This window comes from Ammospiza nelsoni, chromosome 7 (genome assembly GCF_027579445.1).
Source record: "Ammospiza nelsoni isolate bAmmNel1 chromosome 7, bAmmNel1.pri, whole genome shotgun sequence".
NCBI classification, from domain to species: domain Eukaryota; kingdom Metazoa; phylum Chordata; class Aves; order Passeriformes; family Passerellidae; genus Ammospiza; species Ammospiza nelsoni.
In genome coordinates this window covers 9,634,622-9,658,497 of record NC_080639.1, presented here as the reverse complement: position 1 = coordinate 9,658,497, position 23,876 = coordinate 9,634,622, and the positions used below count along the sequence as shown (strand labels likewise).

At 41.0% G+C, this 23,876-nt stretch overlaps 2 protein-coding genes across 4 annotated transcripts in view; one reads left to right on the top strand and one right to left on the bottom strand.

Moving 5' to 3' along the window:
* The window catches only part of PMS1 (PMS1 homolog 1, mismatch repair system component), a 44,198-nt gene extending 26,840 nt beyond the window's left edge, over positions 1 to 17,358 (bottom strand). Inside the window, exons 1-5 of the mRNA XM_059475703.1 lie at positions 17,319 to 17,358; positions 14,859 to 15,005; positions 11,004 to 11,186; positions 8,963 to 9,065; positions 7,707 to 7,870 (exon numbers count right to left, since the gene is read on the bottom strand). Of these exons, the coding sequence (XP_059331686.1) occupies positions 7,707 to 7,870; positions 8,963 to 9,065; positions 11,004 to 11,186; positions 14,859 to 14,990 (582 nt within the window). The 5' untranslated portion in view covers positions 14,991 to 15,005; positions 17,319 to 17,358. The remainder of the gene's footprint in view (positions 1 to 7,706; positions 7,871 to 8,962; positions 9,066 to 11,003; positions 11,187 to 14,858; positions 15,006 to 17,318) is intronic.
* Positions 16,928 to 23,859, top strand: ORMDL1 (ORMDL sphingolipid biosynthesis regulator 1). Of its 3 annotated transcripts, none has more exons than XM_059475704.1 (5): positions 16,928 to 17,076; positions 17,622 to 17,684; positions 18,777 to 18,957; positions 21,318 to 21,469; positions 22,413 to 23,859. In XM_059475704.1, exons 3-5 carry the CDS (start codon positions 18,784 to 18,786, stop codon positions 22,546 to 22,548), a joined length of 462 nt encoding a protein of 153 aa, XP_059331687.1. In that variant the 5' UTR covers positions 16,928 to 17,076; positions 17,622 to 17,684; positions 18,777 to 18,783; the 3' UTR covers positions 22,549 to 23,859. The 3 variants fall into 3 exon arrangements, with proteins under 3 accessions (XP_059331687.1, XP_059331689.1, XP_059331688.1); XM_059475706.1 differs by lacking the exon at positions 16,928 to 17,076 and adding an exon at positions 17,239 to 17,377; XM_059475705.1 differs by lacking the exon at positions 16,928 to 17,076 and having other exon boundaries at positions 17,469 to 17,684.
* Positions 23,860 to 23,876: the final 17 nt, after the last annotated feature.

Here is a 23,876-nt window from a genome sequence, read left to right as displayed (position 1 = left end):
CTTAGTTTCTTGACCTAAAACCTAATAGCCTATTAGGTTTCAATTGGAAGCATTGCTGCCTACCTGTTGAGAGTACACAAACAGGAACAAAACCAGGCAGCAATATCCCAAGACTGAATTGAGCCCAAGGGAAACAAAACCACATCCTCCAATACTATGTCTATAACCTCTTCATCTTCATGATGCAGACACCCAGCTCCAAGGGCTGGCACATTCTCTGCAGTGGAAGAAAACCCATCTGCTAAGATCAAAACTGATCAATGTGAAGTCCTCACCACACTCTTTAGAATGCCAGCCTTGAGAAGCGGTGCTGTTTTTCAGCTCCATGCCTTAACTGGTGTTCTGTTTTAACACCAGTACTAAGTTACCTTCCTAAAAGGGAACCCTTACATAAACTGCCCTTGAAAACAGAAATCACAAAGATTATTCAATTTAGCTTATAAAAAAATTAAGCAACTAATCAATTATTTTCCTAGATATTTTAGACTTACCCCTAAGGAATCAGTTGCCTCTCCATTTGTATGTGTGATGCTAAGACAATTACTAGTGGAGATATCCAGTACAGAAACTCAAGGCACCATTTTCCCCCTCATCAGATACAGCTACATACCTGTCTATCCAATGCCATCAAATATTAGAGCTATCAAGGGGATTTGCTGAAACACAGTCATGTTCCACAATGCTGTTCATTCTACAAATTCCAGTGTATTCCTTACTCAGATTTCCCTTTCATGACACGAGAGCACCCTTCCAACAAAAAGACTGTCTTGAGCATGACACAGTGGAGAAATGCTTGGATTTGGGAGTTAGGAGGTAAGTTAGGAGAGGAGCTAACAGATATTAAAAGGAGCCAAGGATCTTCATCTGGTAACACCTGTCTTCAAAGCCTTTCAAGAATTCCAAAGACTCCTGAGAGTCACATCCTTTTTATTGCTTTAATCACACATGTTCAGCCACAGGTGTTCAGAAAACCTGATCCCCTCTTATGACCAGGTGATCCACCTAGTGGATGAGGGGAAGGCTGTGGATGTAACCTTAACTTCAGTACAGTTCTAGGCACTGCCCCACAGCATTCTCCTGGAGAAACTGAAAGCCCCTGGCTTGGACGGCTGCACTCTTTTTGGATGCACTCTGTCTGGATGGCCAAGCCCAGAGAGTGGTAGTGAACGGAATGAAATGCAGTTGGAACTGGTCACTGCTGGTGTTCTCCAGGGCTCAAAATCAGGGCCAGGCCTGTTTAACATCTTTTCCAATTATCTGGAGAAGAGGACTGAGTGTACCCTCAGGCAGTTTGCAGGCAACATCTAGTTGGGAGGGAGTGTTGATCTGCTGGAGGGCAGGAAGGCTCTGCCGAGGGATCTGGACAGGCTGAATTCACAGGCCAAGGCCAATGGTGTGAAGTTCAATAAGATGAAGTGCCAGGTCCTGAACTTGGATCACAACCCCCTGCAGCACTACAGGCTGGGGGAAGGTTGGCTATTAAGGTGCACACTAGAAAAGGACCTGGGGGTGCTGTTTGACTGCAGCTGAAATGAGCAGTGCGTGGCCAAGAAGACCAATGGCATCCTGCCCTCTATCAGGAATAGTGCAGCCAGCAGGACCAGATTGTCTTTCTGTACTCACCACTGGTGATGCCACACCCCATGTCCTGTGTGCAGTCTTGGGGCTTTCACTACAAAAAAGACATGGAGGTGCTGGAGTGTGTCCAGAGAAGGGCAATGAAGCTAGAACACAAGTGAGATGAGGAGAGCCTGAGGGAGCTGAGGGTGTTTAGCCTGAGAAAAGGAGACTCAGAGGGGATCTTATTGCTCACTACCTCACAGGAGGTGACAGCCAGGTAAGGGTCAGGCTCTTCTCCCATGCAAGCAGCAACAGATCAAGGAGAAATGGCCTCAAGGTGCACCAGAGAGGTCCAGGTTAGGTGTTAGGAAAAAATTTCTTCACTGCAAGAGTGGTCAGGCATTGGAACAGGCTCCCCTGGGAAGTGGTGGAGTCAGCATCCCTGGGACTGTTCAAACACTGAGCAGATGTGGCACTTCACAGTGAGGTTTAGTGGCCATGGTGGTATTTGGTCAACGGTTGGACCTGATGCTCTTGGAGGTCTTTTCCAACCTTAATGATTCTCAGGTTCTATGAAAAGGTTCTTTCCCCCAGAGGGTGGTTGGGCACTGAAACAGACTCCCCATGCCTGTGGTCACAGCACCAAGCATGACAGAGGTCCAGAAGCATTTGGACAACACTCTCACACACATGGTGGGATTCTTGGGGCACCCTGTGCAGGTCCAGCAGTTGGACTCAATGATCCCTGTGGGCCCCTTCCAACTCAAAATATTCTAAGGTTCTATTAAATTCTACTTCCCTAGCAGGAGGAAAAAATAAATTTAAAAAGCCTCCTAAACAATCAAACTACTGTCAACACCCAGTTTCCAACCCAAAACTGTGATTCAGAAAATGTACAACATCACAGTGAATTCTATAAATAAAGGGAGGTTTTAAAGCCTTTTGTAAAACAGCAGTTAACAAAAATAACATATATAAAACAGTGACAAAGTGCATTGTTAAAGAAGAGGGAAAATTCCCATGCAGCTTTGGAAACATTCTTTTTTTCCACGTACCTTTTTAAGCTAGACAGTGGGAGTGCAAAAGCCTTGCAAAGGCACATCTCAGATTCTGCAACACACTGCATATGTGAAACAGTAATTGTTTTGAGATTTTTGACATATACTGTGCTGTCATTTGTAAAAAGTGATGGATGAGAAACTGGAAACCTCAAGGAATTAGTAATAGGATATAAAGCATTTCACCTCTGGGTCACCAGTTCAAATTCAACCAGGTTGGTAGTGACCAAAAGTAGTTACCATCTGGCAGCTGTTCTCTGGCTGATGTAAATTGAGTTGAGGGTCTCAGCGCATTTCCTAGTGGACAGGTGTCCTCAGCACAAAAAAACACCATAATTAACTCTCTGTTTGGCTTTCTCAGCAGAGCCACTGAACAACGAATAGAAGCAAAGGCTGAGCTGTATTCCAGGTTAGAATGGAAGCATGCTGGCTGCAGAGCACTGCAGATTCTCAATCATAACTCCTCTTTATATTTTAAGACACAAAGATTAGAGAGGGATTTCATTCATCATCATTACATTAAACAGAGCAGCCTTTCCAATTCAAGATAGAGTTTATGTGCTGCTATTTCTGTTCAATTCAGAGTTTTTTAAACATGCAGCTACAGTAGAGTTTGGAAGCACAATGAATGAATGCAAAGTAAATTGACATCATTAAAAACGGCAAATGTACCATAACACACTCACTCTCTAAAAAAATCCACACTTATTACAGAGGACAGGGACACACAAAAAAACCTGGATTGAGATTATTTCATACAAATTGTTGGTTAAGATTATGCAACTTTGGAAAATAGAGGAGATTTACTGTAAAGAAAACAAAGATGGCATCCTTTAAGTCAACACCACCAACAAAAGAGGTTTTGGGGAAGACACTACCCACAGTTATTGCAAGACTTTTTAAACGGACTTTGCATCCAAAAGTTCTGACTCATGACTCTCTTAAGAAAAAAACAAGAAACAGTTTTAGGCAGAACTGCGTGTGACCAAGCTTCAAATGTTATGTGTGAAAAACACTGGAAAAAAAATTCACTTATGCCAAGTTTTCCTCAACAGGAACTGGAAAATTTACTGAGCCTACATATGGCCCATCTGTACTTTGCACAAGACATGGGACCACTTGTGCACAGTATGACCTGCTGATAGGCACCATCTAAACCATCTGTTGCTGAATTTTTTTGGCTCTACTATATCTAATATTGTTTAAATAGCTATAGTTACTGGATGCCCTTTCTCATTTTGGCATTTGTGGAATAAAGGCAATTGAAACAGAATTAAAGCATTCCCTATCACCAGTCTTACAAAACACTGATCAAATACCTTTCTATCTCTTCAACATCAGTGGTTTATAGAGACTGAGCTGAGGGCTACTGGTATTAAACAGAGAAGAGTGTGAAACTGCAGTTCTAGAGAAGAGCTGGAACTACTAAAAGCTGTGTTTTACCAGCTTAGGTAAAACACAGCCAGAGCTCACAGGTTGCTAGAACACAGCATTTGGGGCTGAAGGGTTTGAGGCAGTTTAAGCAGTAGCTGACTTTGAAATGTTCTTAACACGCCTTCAGATAACATTAACTTTAAATAAACTTGCTGAATACTCATGTAAATTATTTCCATTTGGCTGTCTCATTATTCAATATGCTTTCAAGGAACATGGTGATGAAAGAAGAAAAATACCTCTTTCTAACATAACCATACTGGCAAGAGGATCAACATTATCAGTATTCAAAGAATGTCTTGGCAGGATAAACCTTCATAAAAAGAAGGAGCACTAGCTAATCCAAGTTGTCAAAATAGCAATAGTACCTCAAGGCTTGATCTGCAAAGTGATTCATTATTTATTGCTAATGCAAACAAAACATTCTGAGCAGAAACAGCAATTGAGTGTTTCCTATCTTGGAAAGCCACTGATGGAGAATCCACAATAAATAAATCTGAGGAGGAATAGAGAATATTTATTTTCTTACCCACTAAAAATCAACCAAAGGCTGGAAGAGGTGGTTCTTTTCTGTGAAGAACCACACTTAACAGCAATCAGTATTTTCCAAACTAACACAGACATGAAATGTAGGAAGAAGAAAAAAATTCTGGAAATGTCATTCAAAAGCACAAGACATACACATTTTGAAAAACCACAATCAGACATGGTGGAAATTCATCACGCAATGTAGCATGCACCCTAAAACCATCTATACTTCAACAGCTCAAAATAAGTTTCTGCTGGAATTCATCAGGCAACCATTTTCAGATGCCTAACCTCAGACACTTCAGGGCAGCTTCAGCCTTTCTGCATTCCTCCCCAGTAAAGCCAGGGCTATGCTTTCACAGAATCACAGAATGGTTTGGGTTGAAAGGGACCTTGCAGATCTCTGGGTCCAACTCCCCAGCCATGGGCATGTTTCTCAAGGCCAGCTGCTCAAACCCCATCCAACCCACCATTTTCCTTCAACTTCATATAAAATACAGGGCTGTAAAAACTGCGGGGATTTGGTTTTTCAGGGGGAGGATTGTTTTTAGTTTTGTTTTCTGGTGTGGCTTTTTTCTTAAAATTATTGGTTTTGTAATTTATTTAGAAAACTTCCTTGAAATACATTTTTATTTACTTTTCTTACTATATTTTCTAGTCTTTCATTCCATCTTTCTTGGTCTCCTACTGTAATAATTAATCTCTGCTATCTACTTTCCCTTTTAAGCCCAGGAACCTGACTGTACTCTCAAGGTGTACCTTCTTCCATTGCAACAGAAAGTACTGGTTCAGCCTCAAGAATGTGGGATTCTAACAAGTCCTCTGAATATAATTGCATATACAATTTGTCTTTTAAATGAACACATTATCTGTGAGCTACATAAAAAATAAAGCTATTCTAAGAGGTTGATTCTTTCTCCTAGTATATTTCTAACAAAAAAATAACAAACATACACACAAATAAAATCACCAAGGACACTATTCAGCAGAGTATTACTACAGCACAATATGCTGTAGTGTCTGTATGGAAAAAACAATTTCCTGATCCAAATCAGCCATTGAAATGACAACAATATTTAGCATATGAAGGCAAAAGAAATAAAGAATATTTATGTTCTGTGATAAGGTAAAACAAATGCACCATTGACCTACTGCAAGTTGCTACACACTGGGAACTCAAAATTTCAAATCTTTTAAAAGGTGTGATACAACAGATGACTTTTTATTTTGCACAGAATGCCAACAGCAGTAGAAAGACAGGAATCTGAATACAAATTTTATAAAGCTCAGTTCGGTTATTAACTTTCAGACTATATTAAAGCATCTCCACATGCACAGAGACAGACCACACTTTCTGTCTACTTAAGCCTTTAATTCTCCTGTCTCAGCAATGGCTACTGAGCGACCTCTTGTGATGAAACGTTTGAGCACTTTCCCACTGCTTTTCCTCTTTTAAAAAAATAAATTAAATGAACAAAAGGCTGGCAGTGCAAAATGAAAAATACAAAAAACCAACATCATTTTTATCATTACAATAAAGGAAACTTTGTTATCTATTTATTAAATCCCTAAAATTGGGTATTGAAGAATGTACCTCTGAAGCTAATAAGTGAGGTTCAAAAGAAACCCCAATGTGCAATGGCAACTAACATGCCACCTTCACACCATTTTTGCAGGAAGTGTTGGGAAAAATACAGGTAATCACCTTCTTGGACCTTACTGCCACTGTATTAAAATAAGCAGAGAAAAACCACCCCAAGATACTCAATATCCTGATCAAAGGGATGAAATCAAAATACCATAAAGAAAATAGCATTTGTGAGTTGTTGAAAAGGGCAAAAACAGACCACCAAGAAGACAAAATTAATTTTACTGACCAACATCAGTACTGTGAACCACTGGTAGATATGTCAAGGAGCTCAATACAGCCTTGGAGGCAGACACCCCCCAAGATGTCTGGTTCCAAATTCTCAGTGATCTCAGTGAAGTAAGACTACAAGTTAGCTACTCTTTCTCAGCCTTGAAATAGTAATTCTGTAGCCAGCTTTAGTTTTTCACAGTACCTACACAGTGACATTTAAAAATACATACATAAATACAATCAAAGCATGTTAAACAAGTTCAAAAAAGCAAAGGAAATCTGTTGACATTTCAGAAAAGTACAGTGCCTTTTCCTACTCCCACTGCAAAGGAACTGAAGTGTGAATGTTTGATTGATGGGGTAACTGATCAAGTCTCAGTGAGCATGACAAATATCAACAAACAGCATTATTGTACAACAGAAACAGAATTGCTGAGGGATCTGGCCACGAGATGTCACTCTCTACTTTGTGGCAACTTGGAAGTTCATTTGCACAGCCTCCCCCTCAGAGGTGTAAAAAGCCAGGGTACAGCCAATGAAATCTGTTCTGCTAAATTTGGGTCAGGTTAAGGTGAACTGCTCCACATGTCATTTCTGTAGTATGTGATGTAGAATTCCCATTCAGCGTGCAGTGAAGTCAAAGTAACCTCCAAGTAACCCCTGCATTCATCCTCCCAAGTTTAACCAAGAGCAACTAGCTCAACCAAATGTTGTTGTTATAACATGTTACTGTTATTACACCAATGACACAAATTGTTTTGAACTTTCCAGCCTTTTTAAATAAAATCATTGTTATGTACTGAGCTCTTATGACTCAGAATACAGCAAGCTGCCTGTATGAACTATAGTTTCTATCCAGATAGACAGTCTAAAATAGAAAGTTTTACAAATTTTTTCAGGTGGCTTTGGTTAACACTTTATCAGGCCCCGTGGTTTAGTAAGGTCTCTCTTCTTGGTTTGAAAATCATCTCCATCTTTACTAACCACTAGCATGCAAAATAATTTTTATACTTCATATATCTAGCCAGGCATCTCCTGCAAGAGACCAAAAATACCTGAGCCTGAGTTTTAGGAGCTTAACATAAAAATCTGTAGCCATTATAAATATATACCTGTGAAAGGAGGAAGTAAGTGGAAGTCCAAAACAAAGCTATGATGAAAGAAAAAATTTAGGAATGAAACATTTTGTGTAAGCATTACATGAACTGCATGGATTCATCAGAAACTGATCCTTAAGATATCTGACAGAAAAAACTCATTATTACCTTATTATGTGTTAATGTTATCCTCAGGTCTGGTTTTATGATACCATATGCTGTCAGTAGATCTTGGACTTTTTTCAGTTCTTCCTTACATTTTCTATTTGTTGAGTAAAACTGCTTTCTTACAGGAAGATTCTTAAACAAATTTAGGACTGTTACTGTAGTACCTGCAAGAAAAGAAAGTAGAAATTATACTGAAAGCAAATCACTGACTGGATCTTGAGGAAACTATTTTTACATAAACAGACCTATCTGTATGCTGCTGCACTAAATCAGGTTATTAGCATGAGAAGAAACAGACCAAATTAGCAGTCATTTTCCCCAAAAAGGCATCAAGACTTTTGATTCTTCTCCTTTATTTAGAGTTATGACTGCAGCATTAAGCTTTCTTTCATACACACTAACAGCAGCAAGAACCAGCACTAAATAAAGCTGTCTCAATGCATAAGTTAGCCTTCATTAGCAAAATGATTAATTAAAAGACTAGAATCTAATCACACATATCTGCAGGCAAAGGAACACTGTGCTTCATTAAGGTCCTTCACAAGCATTTGCTTTAGGGTAGTACCTGAAGTGCCAAATACCTCTGTACACTGTAGGAGGAGGAACATTCATCTACCAACACAACCACACAAATTCCTAGCCCATAAGGATATTGCAAAGCATTAGATATGTCAGAGAACTTAACAATTTCAATGAAAGGCATGGCATTACAACCTGCAGGTGTTCTGGCTGTGGAAAACACTATACAGGCTAAAACTTAAAAAGAATCCTTAGTAAAAATTAGGTACACACTCTTCCTGCAAGTTAGAAAGAATTGTGAGTTTGCCTGGTCCTACAGCCACACTGCTTCCAGCAATTCCTATGTATGGCAGCAGGGCAACTCTTCCTCCTTTATGCAAGGATTTTGCTACATACAGAAACATTACTTTGGTCCTGAAGAAATCTTTCATACACTTATACAGACTAGGAGCATTTAATTTTTACAGGTTTTATTTCCACTGTCAGCTTGAAGAAGTGAGTCAGAGAAGGAGAAACTAGTTTATAATTACAATCTAGAACAACTTCCAAGACATATCATTTCTTATGCTATGACAACACATTCTCAGCTGACAGACACAAGGCATGAAACGTTTACAGCTGCAAAGATTTCATACTCAGCCTTTAAGCACCCAACAGGTATTTCAACATCAGATAGAGCCTCAGAGAAACACAAAATACCCCTGTCACCTTGCAACACCAGAGCAGTGATAGCCTACCTTGCCCAAGATGGGAAGGCTTTTTAGAGGTTACACGTCCATTGCTATCCAAAGCATACTGAATGCTGAAATCATCAGCAGCTGTCTTTGTGGTGACCAAAACCTGAAGAGAGTGATGTAAAAAAACCTGTGTTAATCGGGGATAGACAAAGTTCAGAATGAGCTTAGATAAGCTTTGCTACCACACTCACCACACCAATCTGTTACTTTAGTCACCATAATTACATTTAATTAGTTTATAAAATTTCTCTTGAACAGGTGTTTCTTACAGGCACGGAAACATTCAGCATTATTCTGCATGTTTCCTGCCGCGTAACTAAAAGCATTTCTATCATGCTGATTCACAAAGCACAGCAATTCCTGCTACCTACAACACACACTGCTCTATTTTCTATTCAAGCACGGATTAAGTAAACTTTATCAATTGACAGTTCTGCATTTTTACCCTCTGTGAGACACACTCTGACAACTTGAATTCATGTGAGATTCCACAAACTTAAAGACTACTCTCAAACAAACAATATATTTTCTTTCCACACCTGAACATATCTGGCAATCAGTCACAGCAAGTTTTGTAAGCTATTAAGGTACTTCACAGATTGCTTTAGCAAGAGCAGTCATAAATCAGAGTTCAGTTACCAACACTGTGAGTAACAGAACCACTGCCCTTTAACCACCTGGAAGACACAGTTTAACACACATACAGAGGTTCGGGATATTTTGGTTTATTTTAGTGTCTCACATGAATCATTCAGGATTCAGTCATGCCCCTGGAGAGAAAAACAATAATTGATTAACTGGGAATTACACTTTTGCAGACCTACTTAAGGGCCAATAGCAAAGTACCTTCAAACTGAAATTTCAGGGGGCAGTTTGAGTAGGCAGAACACAATTAATGCCAGAAGTGTTAATTAACATAATTACTGATACAAGGAATAATACTTATTAAAGCACTGCATACACTCAGGCCACCTCCCATCTCTTATGAAATCAGCCACAGAGCTGATTAGAAGCTCTGAACAGATGGCATTCTGCTCTGAGAGCTCATTAGAAGGAACCAATGATTGAGGTCTGTCATCATCTATCAAAACACCAACACTTTTGAAAGCATCTTTGGAAATCTCCATCCAAGTACACAGCCCACTCCTGCTTAGTGCAATGTGAATGCAGCCCAAGGTACCAAGGAGTGAAGCTGTACCATTATCTCTCCTGAGCTCAACAGCTGATGCTTCCAAGCAGACACAGGCTTTGGTATCTTCCTGCATGTTCTAATCCTCAGCAGACTTGCACCTAAAACATGGCCTTGGTGCAGCATGAATTCAGAAAGGAAGAGCACAAGAGATCTGGTAGATGCTGTGCCTTCAGCAGCCTGAACACTTTTCAGATGGCTTTGAACAAACATATTTACTTTTAGCCAACAAGTAAAGTAGCAAATGTCAGTACACTGCCAATCCTCTTAATACAAACACATGGCTCAGACTCAGCTAGGTCAGGCAGCAGGTTCCTGTTTACTCACAGGGACAAAGTTTGTGCAACTGCAGTCACATACATGTCAAAGAGCAATAAGGAGCCCAGCAAGATCCCATGAGTGCTGATCACCTAGATAACAAGGCAGAAATCATTACTGCAATGGTGGCTGTGTGGGCCATCAGTTCCCTGAAATGACTTCTCCTGGCCATCACCTGCTGCTCCTTCCTTGATCTACCCTAAATCAAGTAGCAAAGCCAGCCATACTCTTTGACATGATACTCCCTGACACAAAAGGAAAGAAAATACAACACAATCTGTCTGTTACCTCTTCTGACTAAGCAAAATAAACAGAGCACTGCTGTGACCTGTGTGACAGAAAGGCAGGACTGACACAAGCAAGAAATTTGTACGACAGGGCTTCTGGGGCTGGGGAGAAAAGCAGCATACACAAGTATACCCCTGGCAAGTCACTGGAACATTTCAACTCTTTGCACAGAATAAAACTTCCATGAACATACACAGGTAACAAAAATCATAACACAAAGGCTCCCCATTTATTGCAAGTGCTCACTTCTGATACGCTGCAAATCGATCCCAAAGCTTCCCCACGGAAGCCGTACGTTGTCAGCCTTTCAAGGTCCTCAGAGGAGCTGATTTTTGAGGTGTAGTGTTTGACTGCCATAACTGGGACATCATCAACCTTGATTCCACTGCCATTGTCTCTCACTTCTATTTTGCTAAACCCGTAATTCTCCTAAAAAAAGAACAAAACACAAAGGAGCAGTGAAACGACTGAATTGATTAAGATGAAATTTTGAAGCAGCTAAGGTTACAGCTTCTAATTAACCATACAGAAGTTGAAGCTTTGCTTGTTTGGAGGAACTGAGCAACCATTAAATGTCCCTGTTTAAGCAAAAAAAAAGAAAAGGAAAAATACACCATGTTAGGATAACAGTGAAGTTTTCTCTAATTAAATAACATAACTCATCTCCTGTGATTTGGAAACAGCAAAACCTAAGCTCAAAATGAGACCTATAGCTGGAAAGCTGAAGATTTTTTTGTCTCTTTTTACCTCTCTTACCTACTTGGTATTGATTTTTTTGAAATCACTTGAATGCAGCTCTGCATCCACTGAATTCAGCAGACCCTCACTTCACACTATTTTCAGTTTCAATTTTGATTGATGTGATTCCATTACATTTTCTAAGTTCTGCTTTCCAAGTTCAATACACAGAAGCTGAAATTCTAATGTGGGGCAAGGCATGATGTGTAAGGGTAATAAAAAAGCTTGTAAAGAGATACAGTATTTTACAAAAAGAAGTAAAGGTTCCCAGAGGCCCTTTTAAAACAGCCCTCAAGGAAGCAAAGTTCAATCTTTGTGATTTGCCTTTACATACATGCAAGGCATATTTTACTGAATTCCAGTTTAAATATGTCATTCCAGTAAGCACCAGCATAAATAGGGTAAAATTCTGAAGCCCAGATATTTACAACAGCTTAATAAAAGATGAAATTTAGGTTCTGTAACATCTCAAACAAGTGCAGGAAAAAATTCTTCTTTCCAGCTACACTATAGTCTGCACAAGTGAGCAGCACCTGGAGGAACCACAAGCCAGGAGGAGAAAGTAATCAGAGCTGCAGGATCAGTAACTAAGTCTCTTCCACAGAAGCAAGACTGGCTCTTTGAAAAGATCGTGATGCAACACTCAAAAAAATGTGCTGTAGTGTGTAATACATCTAGGTGACCTTACAACTAGTTTTGCTTAGAAATTATTATCTTAAAACAGTGGCTGCCATCACTGATGCTGGACAGAGCATGTGACGGTGATCACTGAAAGGAGGTTGATTAAACAGAACAAACCTTGCTGTCCTACCTGGGGCTATGCTGAAAACAGTTATGAAAAATTATAATGTACTCACAAGGTTATTTCTTGAAGTAAAAAAAAATGATGCAATCAAAAACAAAAGAAAAGGATCTAAAGAAACCTTCTGCATTCACACATAATCTGATTTAGGAAACATCAAAAGCCTCTGAGGTAGGCTCAGAACCACAATACACAAAAAACAACAGAAATATGAGTACATTTCACTTTCTGTTTTAATGAATGGTGCAAAAGCTCTCTTCAGGTGAAAAACAATGCTTTTGCTCATGTTTGAGTCAACTTCCTACTGGGCAGCAAAACAGAACTAAGTAATACACCTCAACTGAGCACAAAAACACACAAGGAAATAGAGGCAGGAAACCCTCTACCCTCTACCCTGGTGCTGTGTGTGCTAATGAAAGGTTTGAGAATTTTACAATGACCCCCTATTTTCCATTCTCATTTTTACTTTCTGACCAGTTAGTTGTTTAAGAAAAGTGAGATTCATCTTGAATCAAAATGCTACATAAATGATTCTCTCTTTCTCTTTTAATCTTATTAATTTTTACTTGTTTACGTTTTATGTAAATGTTATGTAAACATGCTTGAACTTTGTATTTTGTAACACCTTCCCTCATGAGCTGAATCTTACAAAGGTTATGAACCCATGGAATGTTTCAGTTGCTCTGCCAGGTCACTGATGGCAATCAGTATGATTCAGCTTTGGTACACAGTGCAAAGATGCCAAATAACATCACCTATGGCCAATCAAGACTGAAACAGCAGCCAGTTCACCACTGCCATGACTCTTATCTGAGACCCATTCCATCTGCAGGTTAATTCCTGTCTGTCTGTCAAAAAGGAATGGTTATCTTTGTTCAGGCAAATTGGATAAACTATGCCCTCCTATTCCATCTGAAAAAGATTAAAACAATGAAAATGCTGCAGTTTCAGGCAAAACCCATCAAGCTGCAAAATGGAATTTCAAAGTTTCTCTTCTCTGTTATGCTTTTGAAGTAATCCAGAATTAATGTGGTCATTGACCTCTATTACATGGTCAGAGTTATTTTAATTTCCCATTTAAAAATACCAGAAAAAAAATCCAGTGTTTTACAGTATTACTGTCTAGAGTTGTACAGAGTGCAGGTTTTCTCCTCTCCCCTATTACCCACAGAAGAAAAATCATCAAATTTCTTTTAATTGCTGACAACTTGTGTAAAGCCATGTTTGTTTGTTTGGAACTGCAGTGTTTTGGATTGTGCTGGACTGACACAAGAATGTCAGAGTAGTGCAGATGACTCATGCACTGAAAATGGTTAAAAATGCTCTTTTTCACTGACTTGGGACAAAGCTGGACACTGTGCTGTGAAACCCACACTAGTTAGAGGGCTCTCTCCTCTGCAAGGTTTGTTCCAACCATTCTGGAACACTCCAAAACCTTTCTGTCCACTCCTTGCAGTTACTGATCAGCTCCCAGGATCTGATCCCAATACCCTTCACCCCCACAACTGTGTACACACTACTCACTTTGGAGTTACTCAAGAAGCAAGATACTCTGCAATCTAAATACTGAGAAGACAGAGATTATGAGAGACCATAGCAAAGAGAGAACATCTTCAGCTCACTCAAAGCAGTAACAAACATGTGCCTTGGCATCTACAGGAACGCATTCTCACACGGAACAACTCTAGTCAGAAAATACAGCAGACATGGACAAAGAAACAAGGAGAAACTGAACTGTCCTCCTAGTTAATTGCAATTGTCTAACATTTAATTCAAGAATATCCTGTGCATTCACTGTTATTTGCAGAAAGGAAATTGGATATAATTCTGAATACATGCATTTATACAGGATATAGCAACACTTCTTTCTTACTAAGCAGGAGATACTGCTACTATACAGCTGCTGATAAAACACTGCAAAAGCAGAAATAGGACAGCAAGAGGAGCTGACCAGTTACCCAATCTAATGGGAGAAAAAAGCTCAAATTCTTTATTAAAGTACTATTTCCTATTGTCAGAAACTATCCCTGAATGACATGCCAACTTTTTTGAACAGCTTATAAAAATAAAGAGTTAGAAGTAGCCAGAGTTCACCATGCTAATTAGAGACAGGGTGGTGATTTGTATTACAAAAACATCTTTTGTTTTGAATGGCCATCAGCCTTTTCTGCTGTCTCTATTTTTACCTTTCTTACAATACTTTGTAATGAGAATTAAATATGTCAGCCTGACAGCAAACCTAAGTCCAATATTTAAAACAGGCTATTAGTCAGAAAATACAAATTTTAAGTAGGAAAAGAAGGATTAAGAAAGCTAACAGTTTTTTCCCCACAATACAGCCAGAAGCACAAATATGCCTTACTGTTTCAGAGCAGGGCCTCAAAAACACAAATAGAAACTAATTTTGTACCATTTTTACTTGAGGTAAAAATATATACATATAAATATATAATAATCATTGCCATTCCCCAAATCACAATAGCCTAAAAATCACATTTGCAATGGAACAATTTTCTTGGCATCTTATTCTAGATCCAATTCTTTCTGAGAGAAAGACTTACCAGTTTAATATCAATGCCTGTAGCACTGGCATCCAAAGAATTTTCTATCAGCTCCTTCACCACACTGACAACTGAAGTAATCACCTGAGAACTTGAAAGGAGCCTAATTGTCTCTCCAGGCAGCTGTTTCATGGTGGAAAGATTCAGCTGCACAGAAAAAAACAGAAAAAGAATGTAAAAGGAACAATTACACATTTCTAGGAAACTGTTTCACAGGAACTTTGAAATGCAGAAAAACACAACATTATGTCTGGAAAGCGAAATTTTCAAGTTACAGTAGGACAGACAGCTTCCTCTGCAGTCAATAGGTGTTGGGAGAGAAGTGGGGAGGCAACACACTGGTGCTGAGGAAAAGCCATATTCAATGGAAATAGCATTGAATATACTGGCAAAAATAAAAACCAAACCCAAAAAAGTTCTCTATCACAGTCCTGCCTCTCTGATCTGATGCACTGTGTGCCCTCAGGCAGGTCATTTATTCCTATGTCACTCCATCTCTCACTTGAAAATGAAGATGCCTTATAAACCAGTGGAGATTTCTTTTTTTAATTATTGGAAATACAAAGGGCCATAAAATTCTTCCTGTATTATAGAGACACTCTCCCATGAAGAGATGGTACACAGATCTGTGAATTTTAGCATGTATTTCTGTTGAAGTATCTACATTGACACAAACAGCCAAGCCCCAGGAAAACCATTTTGCTGATCCTTGTAGCTTGCCACAAAAGAATTCAACCACAGTTTTATATGCATATGAGAAAGGCAGGGGAATGGTTCAGACAGGTTTCTTCTCTTCTCTGGTTTATGTTATATAATGCTATTTACACTGAAAGGCAAACAATCCTGGCAGTCCTGGCTTTCCCATTGATTCAGTCCAAAGTATCTGCTGAAGAACAGAGACTGCACACTCAGCACCTGTCCCAAGGATATGAGCACACATGGAGGAATGGAACAAACACAGATTTCAGATTTCCTCCTGACACAGCCAGGTCCTGGTGAGGGATTGCAGCCAACACCCCTGAGCATCACTGCCCTGCAGGGTGTATGCAGCTGACACAACAATTACAGGACGTTTCTCGGCCTCAACATCCTTCTAAAGACAGCTACTCTTCAAACATAAAAGACAAAGTAAAATTGTGGTTACTTGGCATGGGGGGGGGGGGGGGGATGTGGGGAGGAAGTTGTGAAGTACAAGCAGCACTGAAACTTTTTTAGGAACAGCTACAAAGGGGGTTTCTCTTTATTATTGTTATTTACACTGCAAAGGGAGTTTGCCTTTCAAATGCGGTAAAGATATCCGATGAATCGTTTTTGTACCAACTGGAAAACAAGAGGATCAGGAGAACACGTGCACTGCTGAAGAAGAACCGATGTTAATATCATGTACACATGTTAAAATCACATACACGTGTTCAGAGAGGCAGGTTTTGAGGCATTCATGCACTGTACAGGACTCCCGTGTCAAGTGCTTCACGTTTCACTCATGGGAGTAAATCAGATGGGAGCTGGATGTCGCTCCATCAAAAGACACTGACTAAGATACGGGAGGATCTAAAAACAAAAACGCTGGAGACCTCAAAGACAAATTTTCTATGAGGTGTGACCGATGCGGGCAGCTCGGGAGAGGAATCAGCTCCCGGCCGTGTGGCGTCTCCTGCCCTGGACCCCAGCTGAGGGACACAACGCTGGCCACATCTCGGGAACATCTCTTGGGAGGCACAAAGGGACCTCTGGGATGTCCTACCTTTGGAAAGGCACCCAACCTATGATGCTTTTTAGCTAAGAGACACGTGTGTCAGCTCAAGCCATCTTACTACTGTAACTCCCCACGGACCACAGGCGTTCCAGCCCTGCTCTGTGGGAAGGCGCAGCATTTCCTGCGTGGGAGCCCCATCACTGATCTAACCCTTGCATCCTTCTACAGACATGTCCGACATGCCAACAACTGCGGCTCTACCCATCCGCAGCTAAACCAGGAGTAAAATCTACCTAAATTTCACGGTTCCGGCCCTACAGACGTCTGAAGCCACACCAAGAACCCCGCCCCCCCCCCTCAGAGCACCGCCTTCCTCAGGGGCCCTCCCTCAGCGCGCACTGAGGCATTTATTCGGTTTACGAGCCGAAAAAGCGGGCGAAAAGCTGCAGATAAACCCTACGGGCCCTCCACTTTACCCCAGACCACAGAGCCGTCCGCAGTTCCCGGTTCTCGCTGCGAGAGGTGGGGTGCCAGCTGCTCCCGGGGCCTGCCCGGCCTCTGCCCACGGGAAGCGGCGCCCCGGCCCCGGCGCGGCCTCAGCGAGGCGGCGGCGCTTCCCTCCCGTTCCCGCTCCCATTCCCGCCCCGCGGCTGCGCTACCTGCGCGCCCGCCCCGCGCCCGTGGGCGGTACGGACGGCCCGGCCCGGCCCGGCCCCTCCGCTCCCCTCCCCACCGGCCCTGCCCACGGGCACCGCGGGCTCTACCTGCGGCCGGCGCCCGACGCTCCGCTCCGGCTCCTCGGCGGCCGCGGGGCTGCGGAAAGGTGGGGCCGCGGCGGGGGGCGGAGGGACGGGCGGCCGGGGCCGCCTGCGCGCCGGGGCTGGGGAGAAGGCCACGGGCACGGCCGGCCTGGGGCAGCGGCGGGGCCGGGGCGGCGGCGGAGCGGGGCCGGCAGGGCAGGGATGGCAGAGGGAAGGCGGCGGTGCGGCGAGCTGCCCCTCGGATCGGGCTAGATTCGTGGTGTGGAATGGGAAGGGATGGCGGGTCACGGCAAGATGTCTGTCTAGGTGCTGGCTCGGCGGGTGCTGCATCCCGGAGAGAGAGGAACAGCCTTGAGTCGCCCATCCCAGGTAATGTGTGCCCTGCGAGTGCACGGCTTGGAATGCTTGGCGACAGGTCCCGGGTAAGGTCGGCAGTGCCCCGGTTCGGGTTCAGCTTCAGCGTAGCTATTTTTAGTCTACTGCTGTTCATATTGCAGAATACTCGGGTATTTTATATTCATTTTATACCCCATACCTCTAAGGTATGGAGTATAAAATAAATAAGTGTCAGAAACAAACTTCCTACCGAAAGCAAGCTTGCTTTTGCTGGTTAAACAGTCCTTTTGTATTCTGATTCAGATGATTGCTAAAAACCCCACTTCATCGTGCTCCCATAAATGAATATCCATAGTCCCAGAGATCACGTGAGTTGTAAGTAAGCAATAGTTTAGGAGGTTTTTAAATTTATAATTACAAATTTTACTGCAATAGGATGAGAGTGACATTGTAGGTAAGTTCTGTCAGTTTCCTGGATGTATCACCATATGAAATCCTTCTGTGTATCTCTGCATGTGTCTGCTTAGAAAACTTTTGAACCTGTTTTCTAATTTCGGCCGGATTTAGGAGATGAAAATGTCTGTCTGGAAACTAACAGATGGGGAGAGGAGGAAATCTGCACTTTGTTTCCAGAAAAAGAGGCATAGATTACTCCTTTATTACTTTTTCTAGAAGTAGGTGGCTGGGCAGTGGGTATATGCAGAATTCTTCACTAACCATTACATGAACAAGAAAGAGGAGGAAGATTGTCTGATGTAGGAAGTGGAAAAGAGCTCTGGATATTGTCATGGATGGAGAAAATTCAGAGGATTAAAGTTATTAGCTTGGTTTCTTACGGCTTTGCAACTGTAGCTTCTGACATCACAGCTTACTATTTTTTTTGAAATGTCCCTTCTGTAGCAGGCTTGTGAATTTTATTTGTTTGGACTTGTTTTAAACAAATGGTTCCCAACTGTCCCTTTGTACTGATTTCTCTATAAACCATAGCCTGAAGATCTTGAGGTACATCTGTGCTCTCTCCAGTCGTGCTTCTTTAAAGCAGCTTTTTCCCACATTTGAAAATTGCGTATGTTAAGTCCTCCTCTGTAACAGTAGTCTCAGTCTTCAAACAGATCTGTTTTATAGGGTAAAAATGAACGTAGGAGTTGCCCACAGCGAGGTGAATCCCAACACTCGGGTGATGAACAGCCGTGGAATGTGGCTGACATACGCACTGGGAGTCGGCATGCTGCACATTGTCCTGCTCAGCATTCCCTTCTTTAGTGTCCCTGTTGCCTGGACTTTAACTAATGTCATTCACAACCTGGTGAGTACCCTCTCTTGGAACAGGGTTTGAGTAGTGGTTGTTCATAAATACTTATTTTCAGTAGCAAGGGAAGAGGAAAGTAGCCAGTCTGTATGGACAGTGAGATCCTGCTGTCCAGAACACCACCTCTCCTTGGCCTATCCACAAAGGATTGGCTGTTTGGGGTAGGAGGGGTGATACACAACCACTTTCAGTTTAAGCATGAAAGACATGAAATATTCTTTATGTAGTTATGTATTCTTTCAAATGGCATTTAATTAGGCTGGTAGGTTGCAGACATAAAATCATCATGCCAACCAACTTTCACAGTGTTCTGTATATTATTAGACAGCTGTGCTGAATCCATAAACTACCACATTTTTAATACTTGGACACTATCTACTAATTTTCCACATACATCTGTTAGTATCCCAAAATGTTTAATTTTAGCAGCCTAACTATTTTCTTTAAGAGAAATGCTTCTATTCTATTTCTTTTAGTTTTGCTTCCTGGCCAGGCTGTATAACTCAGAATGACTTCAGCATGCAATGTTGTCACCATGCAGGACATTAGAGTAATCTCTCTTGAAAGCCGTGAGAAAAACTAAACTACTTTGACCCCAGCCCTGAAACCAGTTGTTATTCAGAGGGTTGTGGCTTGCATGATGACTTTTGTATGCAAAAGATTTTGTGAGCTGCTTTCTGCTCCTCTCCCCAGGATGCTATCATTTTCCTGTAGCCAGTTAAAGTAGTGCAGCTATCTGTATTGGTCCTGCCATGCTCAGAGGAAAGAGAGCCCTAACCCAGCAATTTAGATCATACTTGAGGTTTGCTAGCTCAGCTTCCTAACATTACCAGCAAAGAAGACAAAAAGATAGCTCCTTCCTGATTGAGGAAAATGATAGTTCACTGAGGATGGGTAATACCCTTTGAATGCAAACTTGTAATTTTTATTTGAGCTTTTTGGTTTTGTAGATAGGTTTAAAACTACTGGTGGAATTGTAACTGTCATTAGAGTGTTTTGTGTGTTATCTTTGACAGCATCAGACATGTCTGACTTCAGAAGATGTTGGCAGAGACAAGTATTACTAAATATTTCCCACATGCCTTACTGAACTCATTGCAAGTAGCTGTAATGACAACAGGGATGAGAGCATGCACTGGCAAGTAGTTTTGTAGTGAAACACTGCAAGATGAGTATAAATTGCACTGTTGGATATTTCAGAAGTTAAATGGCACTTCTCTTGGAAACAAATCCTCAAATGGTTTGACAAAAAAAAAAAATCTTGTATTTCCACTAATGGAAAACTCTTAGCTAACCTTGAAAGCAGTTTTGATGGTTCTTTCTGCAAGTACCACTGGGAAATAAAATGTGGAGTAAGCAGTTGGATCTGTCCTAAAAGTGTCTTTATGGTTATTAAAATAGACACTGCAAACGTCATGAATCAAAAAATTAATTAAGCAAATCAATTGTCCTAGGTTCACAGGGCTCTGGTCTGGAGGCTGTTCCAAAAAAAGATGGAAGGAGACATGAAGTGATTTGCTGAGATTTCACCTCCATTATAAGAGTTTGGAAGAAATGTGATTTTTTTTTTGTCTATATAAGGCTTTCTTATGAAAATTTTTGAATGTGCATAGAAGGAAGTCTTTGATATTGTCTCATAGAGACTCTTCCCTGGAGTTGGTGTGCTCTCTTTGATAGAAAACAAGTATTTTTTCAAACTGGAAGAGGGTGTACTCTCCTGTTTGAAACCAAGAGGCCCAAACTGGTATTTCAGAACAAACCATACCTGGCATGTTCCCATCAAACAGGAGCAGTCACAAGGAAAGTCCAGCATGTTTAAGGAGAAGCAGCAAAGAGGTGGACAGATGGCATTCAGCAGAATGCCTAGTCACATTCTAAGGATTTGAAGCTGATAAGGGGGTGAGAAAGCTTTCAGGAGTTGGTGTGATATTGTCAGTGTTTGTAGGTAGAGTTTTGCTTTATGCACACTCTACTACTCATCACTCTGTTAAGTCTGTGCTAGGAAAGTGGTGATACAAATCCACACTTGTTGCAGTGCTTGTTAAAATTCTGTTGCAAGGAATGATGAATGCAAGGAACTTTTGCCTACTAGTGTAGAAGGCAAGGGAGTGGACTGGATGCCACACAGACTTGGGCTTTAATTCTGACTCTGCACAGTCTCAGGCAAATCACTTCTTGTCTCTTCCTTCCTCTTCAATAACTTGTCATTACAGGCTAGCAGCTCTTCTGGGTGAGAAATCACTCACTCTCCTTTTTTTTTATTTTATTTTTTAAATTTTATAATGCATTGAACCATGTAACAGTTATTTTAAAATATTACTAAAAGTGCCTCTGTGTTCACTTTTTATTTTCCCCAGGGAATGTATGTGTTTTTGCATGCAGTAAAGGGAACTCCTTTTGAAACACCTGATCAGGGCAAAGCTAGGCTACTAACACACTGGGAACAACTGGATTATGGAGTACAATTCACATCTTCAAGGAAGTTCTTCACAATCTCTCCTATAATTCTGTGAGTTCAAAACTGTGTTATGGATCAAGTGACACATAAAGCTGTGACTTCAAAAGCTGCAACATGACGGGCTGCAATTTACAGTCTAAAAGCATTTTCTGTCTTTTTTTTCTTGTTTGTTTGTTTATTTCTACATCACAGCTGTAGGAAGTATTTATTTACAGGCTGTGTAATCAACAATCTTTCTTCTGCTTTTGACACTCCACATACTGAAGTCAAAGTTTGTAAATAGTTACTAATGGGACAGGTTTTAATGATTAGAAATGTGAGGAAAACTTCCTGTTAACTCTTGAATTTCTTTAAGAGATTGTGAAGTCATAAATATTGAAAATCTAAACTAATTTGTGACAGCATTTATTAACTGTTTTGCAACTTGTGAGCTACAAATGTCATTCCTCAGTGGATGGGATCTAGTGTCAGTTTTGCTTTGTACATATGGTCTTCTATTTACACTATGCAAATAGCATAGGAATTCTATTCACCTGTCTCTGTTGACAAAAGTGTGGTTGTGTAACTAAGAAAAATCAGATATATATTTATTATCTGACTCTAAAAGTATTTCTGTTTGTCCCTGAAGAAAATTTACATGTCCACTTACATGGCAGTGAGAGGGGAGGGAAGATCCTGCATGATGTTTAGAAGGTTGGCTCATAAAGGACAAGAAACTGAGAAAATATATATAACTCCTCAAGGTGGGGATAAGTGCTGGAAGAAAATAGTAAACTAAGAGTTACTTTTTAGCACCTTGAGAGGTATGGGAAGAAGAGACTTAGACCATAATTTTGCTGTAGATACTCTAGAACCTCTGGTGAGATATTCAATACAGATACAGATGTTAACCAGTAAAATCTTACTAATCATTCAAGCACTTCTTTCAACTGTGCTTTGTATGTGTTTTAGAAAAGGCTGCCATCAGCTAAGCTTGCTCCCTTTTCTCCTGCAGGTACTTCCTGACGAGTTTCTATACAAAGTATGATCCCACACACTTCATCCTCAACACAGCCTCCCTCCTGACTGTGCTTATCCCCAAGCTGCCACAGTTGCACGGAGTTCGACTCTTTGGCATCAATAAATACTGAGCAGAAGGTTCAACACTGGCTGCCCCTGACATGGCTACTGCTGCTCCCCAGGTGAAGGAAACGAGTAGTCTGCTGTGCTGAGTATCTCATCATAGCCAGGGAGAGATGCTTTTATGTCTGAGATACGATTCCTGCTTCCTGCAGCATTGTCTGGGATGAAAATCAACTTTATAAGAAGATGCCTTCAGATACTTCAATGTGGATTGGAAACATGTAGAAGAAAGATTTCCTTGAAGAACTGGGCAGGCCCAGTTCTAAAGCCTAATCCCCACTAAGACTGTACGTGTGGCTGATGCAAGTGGCTTGTAAGGAAGGTTCAAGTAACAGCTGAAATGGAGAGCAGAGTTTCACAAATACCCATCATCCATAATGCAGGTGGTAACTTTACATATAAATCCAGAATCCTCGATGCCAAGGACTGGTGAGGCCACATTCTTAGATTAAGAGAAATTAGGTAGTTTCTGCTGTAATGGATTGTAAGTGGTTGTGCTTGTTTTTGCATTGTAAAAGTTTGTCCCACAGTAAGTACTGTGGCAGTGAGCGTAAATTGATGGTATCATTCCTGCCTTCTCTGTTGTTGTGATTTTAATTTTTTTTCTTTTGTCACAATAACTGAACAAAGTCCTTAACTGCCAGCTCAGGGGAGTTCCACATCAACTCAAGAGCTCAGTTTATGTACGCTTTTACAAGTTGCCACTGTTATGTTTATTTCATTTTGCTTACCAGGATACTGACTTTTCTATGTGTAAGTGAGACATCCTGAAAAATTGCAATTTCTAGGTTTGAATTTTTGACTGTTTTCTCTGCAATTCTGATGGGTTATTTTTCAGTAGCTGAGAGGCCAGTGAGGTGGTGGGGAAAGGCTTGCTGCTGTTGTAGGAGAAGGTGCTCTGTTACAGAGCAAGTGTCTGAACACAGAAGCTGTGTAGGTCGTAAACTAGAATAGAAGCTGAACTAGAAGTAGGTGAGTAGGCAAATCACATGGACTAACTATGCTTTTGCAGAAAAAGGTATAGATAACTTGCATGTCTTGGAAACGTGGAGGAATGCTGTGTTTTAGGGGTACTGTGTAGTACGGGGTAATCTTGTATATTATCAGCTCTGGAATTGGAGTGACGGAGGTACATCTACTGCTCTGAGCGCTTATTTCTCTGTCGTGGGAAAAGGATGAATTTTGAAGTCTGCTGTGTGTCTGCCAGCCCAAACCAGCTCAGATTTAATGGAAGACCTCATGTAAGACTTGATTTACATCTTGGTTGCGGTGGCAGCCAGTGAGCTGGAAAAAAAAATATTAAAAATATCAAAAGACAAGCCTACAGTGGTGTACT